Raw genomic sequence first — 12,179 nt, 5'->3', positions numbered from 1 at the left:
ACCTTCCAATAATAGAAAAATTGAGAGTTTTCAAACATACAGTCCTCATTTTTAATCCTGTTATTGATCACTGACAATGCATTTAAAAGAATAAACCGATCCAGAATGTGGACCCAAAGCAACTGAAACAAACATGTTTACCACCGTCTGACATTCCACCTTTACTCAAAGACTATCAAACACAAGTTTTCATTTTTAATGGCCAATTACCATCTGTTTACACCTGATTCAAATGTTGTGAAGTGTTGCTGTCCTCACATTTTCATTGGGTTTGTTAAGTTGGCATGGCTTGGGATAGCAAGAAAATAACTGTGTGCAAGTCCTTTTGCCTGTGCCCTTGTTCAGTCATTACAACTGGCGCACAGACTTTGCAGAGCTGTTACACCAGATAACCTTTCTGACAACAGAGATTTGGACCCAGGTCCGCTGTATCAAAGACGCAGATCTAGCTTGCTACACCACAGAGGGCCTTATGAAAGAAAATCATTTAGAAAAAGCTTGAGGGTGATGGGACCCGAGAGTGGTGACTGCAGCCTGATGGATGGAGAAGTTCTGTCATTGTCTTTGTTTTCTTCTGTGTTCCTTTCGTTGATCATGTGTGAGCTATAACTCTCGCCTCAACCCAGAATTCTTGTGCTGTTTGTGTGTTCACAAACACAAACAACTCCATCTTGTACTGCTCCTGCTTTAACAACCAGTGGTATTGCTCTGTGGTTGGGTTTGGGTAGCATCCACAAGCTCCATGTAGCCGGACTAAGATGCAGTCAAAATGAATCCTGAAGATGGACAGAATGGTTAGTGTACACTGGCTAATCTCCGACCAACACGTTCATCAGCAGCTATACCACATTCTGATGAGCTTTGTGTTCGGCACACTGTTCAGGTCCCAAACTAATTTTGAACACTAGAAACATTTTCACAACCATCAAAGTCTTTTAATTATAATCATTCATCCTTTTTATGGTTTGGAAATTGACAGCTGAGGCATTTTTGCCTTATCTGCTAACATTAAGGTTAAAAGATTTTCAGACATTAAGGCTAAAAAATGTCCAAACAAATAGTGAATCACATCCATCCATCCATCTTCTTCCTCTTATCCGGGGTCGGGTGGCGGGGGTAGCAGCTTCAGTAGGGAGGCCCAGACGTCCCTCTCTCCAGCCACTTGGGCCAGCTCCTCAGGAGGAACCCCAAGGCGTTCCCAGCAGAGAGACATAGTCCCTCCAGCGTGTCCTGGGTCTTCCCCTGGGCCTCCTCCCGGTGGGATGTGCACGGAACACCTCACCAGGGAGGCGTCCAGGAGGCATCCTGACCAGATGCCCGAGCCACCTCAACTGGCTCCTCTCGATGTGGGGGAGCAGCGGCTGTACTCTAGTGAATCACGTCCATGAACTTATTTCAAGGTAACCACGGACAAATAGATGTTAAAGCCCAAGGTAAAACAGCAAATGTGTAACGTTGTCACAATTATCTGATGATAACAGTGATCATCAATAATTAAAACAAGGATGTCTTGTTTATTAATTGTCCACTATAAAAAACATCTGGTTTACAGAACCTGGGGGGGGGGGGGGGTTATTTAAGTGTTGATTGAGTGTTGATGGGTGTGGCATAGGTAATGCTGGCAGCGCGCGTCAGGCCAGTTGTTGAACGGAGCTCCTCCAGATGACAGTCAAATTAGCCTGAAACTAAAGTACGGCCAGATCATCTCATCCCGCCATTCTCTGGAAAGAAGTTCAAATTTGGTTGAGCAGAGTGATGGGAAGGATTCCTGGTGGATCTGCAGCTGGTGGCGACGGATGAGCGGCATGCCCCACAAGGCCAGGAGGAGGAGAGACGCCGGTGAGACCTATGCTTTGTTCATTTCAGTGCTGCAGCAGGTTTTTAGAATGGGCCCCAACGGTTTTTGATTTTTGAACTTTTCCTGTTTTTGTGCGGGACACTGATCGATTACGTGGAATTACCAGAGTTATTTTTTGAACACATTATTTTTGGGATTTCTTTTTTGCAGGAACTATTTTTGAGAGACATTTTAGGATTTGGACCATGCATGATTAATTTTTATTGGGTGGATCTGAGTTTAATAATAATCGGCCATTCAGACCATACGATTGTTTGTTTGTTTGTATTAATTATGCCCGGGGCGGCGTAGGCGTCAGTTGGTTGACGTGTCATTTTTTTTCCTCCTCTCTCTTTCATTTGTCCTCATTAAGGCTTAACAGCTGTCACAAATATAGCAAGACCCAAAAAAGACCCCCTTTGTGTTGTGTGATATTGTCCTTAAAGGTGCTCAATGTTCCAAACGTATATCCAACTTAAAATGTATAACTGAAAATAGTTATGGCAATAGATGTTGTCCGGTTGCCACAGAGCCATCCATGGCCTGAATTTACAGTCAAGTTTTGTATTAGGAGTTCTTTACATATTAAACACTGCATAATCACAGTCCTGCTAACTGATCATAGCTAAGAAGAGAAAAACGTATAAATATCCAAAACACATAAAAACCCTTTCATTTAACCATTAGACATACAATGTTTGTGAGCAAAAACAGAGTTACCTTCATACCAACAAACATGCGGGATTTCCCTGTGCATCACTGTTGTGTTCAGCTGTTCATGAGGTAGGTCGGCAGCATATCCATCTTTTATACTTTACTAAACTCTTTAGTTTTCAGGAAAGGAATAAACACTCTCAGGACATCGTGTCTGAAGTGGACTTTCCCTACTAACAACATTTAATCATTTTTACCAATGTTTTCTAAGAAAATCACTGTGACCACAAAGTGCTCGTAATGAAACATCCTGGGATCTTGTCGGGGTTAAGAGGGAGCAGCTTCTGTAGGTAAGGAGCGTTTCACTTAGGGAAAAATGTAAAAGTTGATTTCCTCTAAAGGAAGAAGTCTTGTCAAGGAAAAGACTTCTGTTGCATCTAAGCCTTTGCATAAGAGAGACGTGACGGGATTTATACACATTCTCACATCAACAATTCCCAATGAAAAACACAGGTCAGCGAGGAAAGCCGGTTTTTACCTGGAGCAGACAGGTGACATGTTCTTCCTCTAGTCTCTGTTTGGTAAGGGCCTGTTCTACATCCCAGCCAGAAGCAGTAGATCCAGTACCAAACCCTGTTCCTTTGGCCCAGTACAGTTGCTGCTCCTCACTGGTCCCACCACTGGGACAATTGGAGATCTGTGGCTGCAAACACACACACACACACACACACACACACACACACACACACACACACACACACACAGTTAGACGATACAGACAGGTGTAAAATCTATGGATATAATGTTTCAATTAACTTGTGTTTTATCCTACATTACAAAAATAACAGCATTATTTGTTACAAATCTTAAATGATTACAGCTCATTAAAGGGTCCCAGAACTGCCAGACTGATGTCCAAGGTGCATTAATGAAGACGAACATGACAACTAAAAAGAGATTCATTATTTAACTTTTACAATTTCAGAACAGAAGACAAGCTAACCAGCAAGAGCTGATCCAAATTTGGAAAATTTATTTCACCATGAAATGGTTTTGATGACAGCAATATTCAAGAAACAAAAGTCTTTACTGTTATGTAATCATAATGAAAGTTTGGAGAGACATCGGCTCAAAATTCACACACAACACTGGGCCTGTCACGATAAATATTGCTGGATGATTCATTTCTCATAAAATTATTGCGATAAACAATATTATTGTAATTTGGAAACTTTTTTCAACTAACATAACGGCAGGATAACTTAAGTACATACTGGCTCAGAGATTAAGAGGTTGGCCGTCGTCATTTGGCTTGAATCCAAAAAACTCCCATAATGCAGCAGTCGTGTTCGGCTTCGACACCAATTACATTTTATTTTCTGGAAAAACTAATCCATGCGTTTATTTTCAGTAGAACTGATCACTGCAACGATGTTCTCACAGTGCTGCCTAAAAAGTGGATCAGAACGCTGCTGCTGATCCAGAACCTGCTGCCCGCGTCCTCACTAAGACTAAGAACATAGAGAACATGGACCCCGTTCTGAAGTCCTCACTAAGACTAAGAACGTAGAGAACATGGACCCGGTTCTGAAGTCCTCACTAAGACTAAGAACGTAGAGAACATGGGCCTGGTTCTGAAGTCCTCACTAAGACTAAGAACATAGAGAACATGGACCCGGTTCTGAAGTCCTCACTAAGACTAAGAACGTAGAGAACATGGACCCGGTTCTGAAGTCCTTCCACTAAGACTAAGAACATGGACCCGGTTCTGAAGTCCTCACTAAGACTAAGAACGTAGAGAACATGGACCCGGTTCTGAAGTCCTCACTAAGACTAAGAACGTAGAGAACATGGACCCGGTTCTGAAGTCCTCACTAAGACTAAGAACGTAGAGAACATGGACCTGGTTCTGAAGTCCTCACTAAGACTAAGAACGTAGAGAACATGGACCCGGTTCTGAAGTCCTCACTAAGACTAAGAACGTAGAGAACATGGACCCGGTGCTGAAGTCCTCACTAAGACTAAGAACGTAGAGAACATGGACTCGGTTCTGAAGTCCTTCCACTAAGACTAAGAACGTAGAGAACATGGACCCGGTTCTGAAGTCCTCACTAAGACTAAGAACGTAGAGAACATGGACCCGGTTCTGAAGTCCTCACTAAGACTAAGAACGTAGAGACATGGACCCGGTTCTGAAGTCCTCACTAAGACTAAGAACGTAGAGAACATGGACCCGGTTCAGAAGTCCTCACTAAGACTAAGAACGTAGAGAACATGGACCCGGTTCTGAAGTCCTCACTAAGACTAAGAACGTAGAGAACATGGACCCGGTTCTGAAGTCCTCACTAAGACTAAGAACGTAGAGAACATGGACTCGGTTCTGAAGTCCTTCCACTAAGACTAAGAACGTAGAGAACATGGACCCGGTTCTGAAGTCCTCACTAAGACTAAGAACGTAGAGAACATGGACCCGGTTCTGAAGTCCTCACTAAGACTAAGAACGTAGAGAACATGGACCCGGTTCTGAAGTCCTCACTAAGACTAAGAACGTAGAGAACATGGACCCCGTTCTGAAGTCCTCACTAAGACTAAGAACGTAGAGAACATGGACCCGGTTCTGAAGTCCTCACTGAGACTAAGAACGTAGAGAACATGGACCCGGTTCTGAAGTCCTCACTAAGACTAAGAACGTAGAGAACATGGACCCGGTTCTGAAGTCCTCACTAAGGACTAAGACGTAGAGAACATGGACCCGGTTCTGAAGTCCTCACTAAGACTAAGAACGTAGAGAACATGGACCCGGTTCTGAAGTCCTCACTAAGACTAAGAACGTAGAGAACATGGACCCGGTTCTGAAGTCCTCACTGAGACTAAGAACGTAGAGAACATGGACCCGGTTCTGAAGTCCTCACTAAGACTAAGAACGTAGAGAACATGGACCCGGTTCTGAAGTCCTCACTAAGACTAAGAACGTAGAGAACATGGACCCGGTTCTGAAGTCCTCACTAAGACTAAGAACGTAGAGAACATGGACCCGGTTCTGAAGTCCTCACTAAGACTAAGAACGTAGAGAACATGGACCCCGTTCTGAAGTCCTCACTAAGACTAAGAACGTAGAGAACATGGACCCGGTTCTGAAGTCCTCACTGAGACTAAGAACGTAGAGAACATGGACCCCGTTCTGAAGTCCTCACTAAGACTAAGAACATAGAGAACATGGACCCGGTTCTGAAGTCCTCACTAAGACTAAGAACGTAGAGAACATGGACCTGGTTCTGAAGTCCTCACTAAGACTAAGAACGTAGAGAACATGGACCCGGTTCTGAAGTCCTCACTAAGACTAAGAACGTAGAGAACATGGACCCGGTTCTGAAGTCCTCACTAAGACTAAGAACGTAGAGAACATGGACCCGGTTCTGAAGTCCTCACTAAGACTAAGAACGTAGAGAACATGGACCCGGTTCTGAAGTCCTCACTAAGACTAAGAACGTAGAGAACATGGACCCGGTTCTGAAGTCCTCACTAAGACTAAGAACGTAGAGAACATGGACCCCGTTCTGAAGTCCTTCCACTAAGACTAAGAACGTAGAGAACATGGACCCGGTTCTGAAGTCCTCACTAAGACTAAGAACGTAGAGAACATGGACCCGGTTCTGAAGTCCTTCCACTAAGACTAAGAACGTAGAGAACATGGACCCGGTTCTGAAGTCCTCACTAAGACTAAGAACGTAGAGAACATGGACCCGGTTCTGAAGTCCTTCCACTAAGACTAAGAACGTAGAGAACATGGACCCGGTTCTGAAGTCCTCACTAAGACTAAGAACGTAGAGAACATGGACCCGGTTCTGAAGTCCTCACTAAGACTAAGAACGTAGAGAACATGGACCTGGTTCTGAAGTCCTCACTAAGACTAAGAACGTAGAGAACATGGACCCGGTTCTGAAGTCCTCACTAAGACTAAGAACGTAGAGAACATGGACCCGGTTCTGAAGTCCTCACTAAGACTAAGAACGTAGAGAACATGGACCCGGTTCTGAAGTCCTCACTAAGACTAAGAACGTAGAGAACATGGACCCCGTTCTGAAGTCCTCACTAAGACTAAGAACGTAGAGAACATGGACCCGGTTCTGAAGTCCTCACTGAGACTAAGAACGTAGAGAACATGGACCCGGTTCTGAAGTCCTCACTAAGACTAAGAACGTAGAGAACATGGACCCGGTTCTGAAGTCCTCACTAAGACTAAGAACATAGAGAACATGGACCCGGTTCTGAAGTCCTCACTAAGACTAAGAACATAGAGAACATGGACCCGGTTCTGAAGTCCTCACTAAGACTAAGAACGTAGAGAACATGGACCCCGGTTTCTGAAGTCCTCACTGAGACTAAGAACGTAGAGAACATGGACCCGGTTCTGAAGTCCTCACTAAGACTAAGAACGTAGAGAACATGGACCCGGTTCTGAAGTCCTCACTAAGACTAAGAACGTAGAGAACATGGACCCGGTTCTGAAGTCCTCACTAAGACTAAGAACATAGAGAACATGGACCCGGTTCTGAAGTCCTCACTGAGACTGAGAACGTAGAGAACATGGACCCGGTTCTGAAGTCCTCACTAAGACTAAGAACGTAGAGACCATGGACCCGGTTCTGAAGTCCTCACTAAGACTAAGGACGTAGAGAACATGGACCCGGTTCTGAAGTCCTTCCACTAAGACTAAGAACGTAGAGAACATGGACCCGGTTCTGAAGTCCTCACTAAGACTAAGAACGTAGAGAACATGGACCCGGTTCTGAAGTCCTTCCACTAAGACTAAGAACATGGACCCGGTTCTGAAGTCCTCACTAAGACTAAGAACGTAGAGAACATGGACCCGGTTCTGAAGTCCTCACTAAGACTAAGAACGTAGAGAACATGGACCCGGTTCTGAAGTCCTCACTGAGACTGAGAACGTAGAGAACATGGACCCGGTTCTGAAGTCCTCACTGAGACTGAGAACGTAGAGAACATGGACCCGGTTCTGAAGTCCTCACTAAGACTAAGAACGTAGAGACCATGGACCCGGTTCTGAAGTCCTCACTAAGACTAAGGACGTAGAGAACATGGACCCGGTTCTGAAGTCCTTCCACTAAGACTAAGAACGTAGAGAACATGGACCCGGTTCTGAAGTCCTCACTAAGACTAAGAACGTAGAGAACATGGACCCGGTTCTGAAGTCCTTCCACTAAGACTAAGAACATGGACCCGGTTCTGAAGTCCTCACTAAGACTAAGAACGTAGAGAACATGGACCCGGTTCTGAAGTCCTCACTAAGACTAAGAACGTAGAGAACATGGACCCGGTTCTGAAGTCCTCACTAAGACTAAGAACGTAGAGAACATGGACCCGGTTCTGAAGTCCTTCCACTAAGACTAAGAACGTAGAGAACATGGACCCGGTTCTGAAGTCCTTCCACTAAGACTAAGAACGTAGAGAACATGGACCCGGTTCTGAAGTCCTCACTAAGACTAAGAACGTAGAGAACATGGACCCGGTTCTGAAGTCCTCACTGAGACTGAGAACGTAGAGAACATGGACCCGGTTCTGAAGTCCTCACTAAGACTAAGAACGTAGAGAACATGGACCCGGTTCTGAAGTCCTCACTAAGACTAAGAACGTAGAGAACATGGACCCGGTTCTGAAGTCCTCACTAAGACTAAGAACGTAGAGAACATGGACCCGGTTCTGAAGTCCTCACTGAGACTGAGAACGTAGAGAACATGGACCCGGTTCTGAAGTCCTCACTAAGACTAAGAACGTAGAGAACATGGACCCGGTTCTGAAGTCCTCACTAAGACTAAGAACGTAGAGAACATGGACCCGGTTCTGAAGTCCTCACTAAGACTAAGAACGTAGAGAACATGGACCCGGTTCTGAAGTCCTTCCACTAAGACTAAGAACGTAGAGAACATGGACCCGGTTCTGAAGTCCTTCCACTAAGACTAAGAACGTAGAGAACATGGACCCGGTTCTGAAGTCCTCACTAAGACTAAGAACGTAGAGAACATGGACCCGGTTCTGAAGTCCTTCCACTAAGACTAAGAACGTAGAGAACATGGACCCGGTTCTGAAGTCCTCACTAAGACTAAGAACGTAGAGAACATGGACCCGGTTCTGAAGTCCTCACTAAGACTAAGAACGTAGAGAACATGGACCCGGTTCTGAAGTCCTCACTGAGACTGAGAACGTAGAGAACATGGACCCGGTTCTGAAGTCCTCACTAAGACTAAGAACGTAGAGAACATGGACCCCGGTTCTGAAGTCCTTCCACTAAGACTAAGAACGTAGAGAACATGGACCCGGTTCTGAAGTCCTCACTAAGACTAAGAACGTAGAGAACATGGACCCGGTTCTGAAGTCCTCACTAAGACTAAGAACGTAGAGAACATGGACCCGGTTCTGAAGTCCTTCCACTAAGACTAAGAACGTAGAGAACATGGACCCGGTTCTGAAGTCCTCACTAAGACTAAGAACGTAGAGAACATGGACCCGGTTCTGAAGTCCTCACTAAGACTAAGAACGTAGAGAACATGGACCCGGTTCTGAAGTCCTCACTGAGACTGAGAACGTAGAGAACATGGACCCGGTTCTGAAGTCCTCACTAAGACTAAGAACGTAGAGAACATGGACCCGGTTCTGAAGTCCTTCCACTAAGACTAAGAACGTAGAGAACATGGACCCCGGTTCTGAAGTCCTCACTAAGACTAAGAACATAGAGAACATGGACCCGGTTCTGAAGTCCTTCCACTAAGACTAAGAACGTAGAGAACATGGACCCGGTTCTGAAGTCCTCACTAAGACTAAGAACGTAGAGAACATGGACCCGGTTCTGAAGTCCTTCCACTAAGACTAAGAACGTAGAGAACATGGACCCGGTTCTGAAGTCCTCACTAAGACTAAGAACGTAGAGAACATGGACTCGGTTCTGAAGTCCTCACTAAGACTAAGAACGTAGAGAACATGGACCCGGTTCTGAAGTCCTTCCACTAAGACTAAGAACGTAGAGAACATGGACCCGGTTCTGAAGTCCTCACGAAGACTAAGAACGTAGAGAACATGGACCCGGTTCTGAAGTCCTTCCACTAAGACTAAGAACGTAGAGAACATGGACCCGGTTCTGAAGTCCTCACTAAGACTAAGAACGTAGAGAACATGGACCCGGTTCTGAAGTCCTTCCACTAAGACTAAGAACGTAGAGAACATGGACCCGGTTCTGAAGTCCTCACTAAGACTAAGAACGTAGAGAACATGGATCCGGTTCTGAAGTCCTCACTAAGACTAAGAACGTAGAGAACATGGACCCGGTTCTGAAGTCCTCACTGAGACTGAGAACGTAGAGAACATGGACCCGGTTCTGAAGTCCTCACTAAGACTAAGAACGTAGAGAACATGGACCCGGTTCTGAAGTCCTGCCACTAAGACTAAGAACGTAGAGAACATGGACCCCGGTTCTGAAGTCCTCACTAAGACTAAGAACGTAGAGAACATGGACCCGGTTCTGAAGTCCTCACTAAGACTAAGAACGTAGAGAACATGGACCCGGTTCTGAAGTCCTCACTGAGACTGAGAACGTAGAGAACATGGACCCGGTTCTGAAGTCCTTCCACTAAGACTAAGAACGTAGAGAACATGGACCCGGTTCTGAAGTCCTCACTAAGACTAAGAACGTAGAGAACATGGACCCGGTTCTGAAGTCCTCACTAAGACTAAGAACGTAGAGAACATGGACCCGGTTCTGAAGTCCTTCCACTAAGACTAAGAACGTAGAGAACATGGACCCGGTTCTGAAGTCCTCACTAAGACTAAGAACGTAGAGAACATGGACCCGGTTCTGAAGTCCTCACTAAGACTAAGAACGTAGAGAACATGGACCCGGTTCTGAAGTCCTTCCACTAAGACTAAGAACGTAGAGAACATGGACCCGGTTCTGAAGTCCTCACTAAGACTAAGAACGTAGAGAACATGGACTCGGTTCTGAAGTCCTTCCACTAAGACTAAGAACGTAGAGAACATGGACCCGGTTCTGAAGTCCTCACTGAGACTGAGAACGTAGAGAACATGGACCCGGTTCTGAAGTCCTCACTAAGACTAAGAACATAGAGAACATGGACCCGGTTCTGAAGTCCTTCCACTAAGACTAAGAACGTAGAGAACATGGACCCGGTTCTGAAGTCCTCACTAAGACTAAGAACGTAGAGAACATGGACCCGGTTCTGAAGTCCTTCCACTAAGACTAAGAACGTAGAGAACATGGACCCGGTTCTGAAGTCCTCACTAAGACTAAGAACGTAGAGAACATGGACTCGGTTCTGAAGTCCTCACTAAGACTAAGAACGTAGAGAACATGGACCCCGTTCTGAAGTCCTTCCACTAAGACTAAGAACGTAGAGAACATGGACCCGGTTCTGAAGTCCTCACTAAGACTAAGAACGTAGAGAACATGGACCCGGTTCTGAAGTCCTTCCACTAAGACTAAGAACGTAGAGAACATGGACCCGGTTCTGAAGTCCTCACTAAGACTAAGAACGTAGAGAACATGGACCCGGTTCTGAAGTCCTTCCACTAAGACTAAGAACGTAGAGAACATGGACCGGTTCTGAAGTCCTCACTAAGACTAAGAACGTAGAGAACATGGATCCGGTTCTGAAGTCCTCACTAAGACTAAGAACGTAGAGAACATGGACCCGGTTCTGAAGTCCTCACTGAGACTGAGAACGTAGAGAACATGGACCCGGTTCTGAAGTCCTCACTAAGACTAAGAACGTAGAGAACATGGACCCGGTTCTGAAGTCCTCACTAAGACTAAGAACGTAGAGAACATGGACCCGGTTCTGAAGTCCTCACTAAGACTAAGAACGTAGAGAACATGGACCCGGTTCTGAAGTCCTCACTAAGACTAAGAACGTAGAGAACATGGACCCGGTTCTGAAGTCCTCACTGAGACTGAGAACGTAGAGAACATGGACCCGGTTCTGAAGTCCTTCCACTAAGACTAAGAACGTAGAGAACATGGACCCGGTTCTGAAGTCCTCACTAAGACTAAGAACGTAGAGAACATGGACCCGGTTCTGAAGTCCTCACTAAGACTAAGAACGTAGAGAACATGGACCCGGTTCTGAAGTCCTTCCACTAAGACTAAGAACGTAGAGAACATGGACCCGGTTCTGAAGTCCTCACTAAGACTAAGAACGTAGAGAACATGGACCCGGTTCTGAAGTCCTCACTAAGACTAAGAACGTAGAGAACATGGACCCGGTTCTGAAGTCCTCACTGAGACTGAGAACGTAGAGAACATGGACCCGGTTCTGAAGTCCTCACTAAGACTAAGAACGTAGAGAACATGGACCCGGTTCTGAAGTCCTTCCACTAAGACTAAGAACGTAGAGAACATGGACCCGGTTCTGAAGTCCTCACTAAGACTAAGAACATAGAGAACATGGACCCGGTTCTGAAGTCCTTCCACTAAGACTAAGAACGTAGAGAACATGGACCCCGGTTCTGAAGTCCTCACTAAGACTAAGACGTAGAGAACATGGACCCGGTTCTGAAGTCCTTCCACTAAGACTAAGAACGTAGAGAACATGGACCCGGTTCTGAAGTCCTCACTAAGACTAAGAACGTAGAGAACATGGACTCGGTTCTGAAGTCCTCA

At 45.4% G+C, this 12,179-nt stretch overlaps 1 protein-coding gene across 3 annotated transcripts in view; it reads right to left on the bottom strand.

The window, feature by feature from the left end:
- LOC118556304 (baculoviral IAP repeat-containing protein 6-like) overlaps positions 1-12,179 on the bottom strand; it is a 133,629-nt gene that overhangs the window by 64,030 nt on the left and 57,420 nt on the right. For all 3 annotated transcript variants that reach the window (XM_036130659.1, XM_036130660.1, XM_036130661.1), the window contains exon 33: positions 3,030-3,194. In XM_036130659.1, the coding sequence (XP_035986552.1) occupies positions 3,030-3,194 (165 nt within the window). The remainder of the gene's footprint in view (positions 1-3,029; positions 3,195-12,179) is intronic.

The sequence above is a fragment of the Fundulus heteroclitus genome, unplaced genomic scaffold (genome assembly GCF_011125445.2).
Source record: "Fundulus heteroclitus isolate FHET01 unplaced genomic scaffold, MU-UCD_Fhet_4.1 scaffold_37, whole genome shotgun sequence".
Taxonomy (NCBI): domain Eukaryota; kingdom Metazoa; phylum Chordata; class Actinopteri; order Cyprinodontiformes; family Fundulidae; genus Fundulus; species Fundulus heteroclitus.
This window is presented reverse-complemented; position numbering and strand designations above follow the sequence as displayed.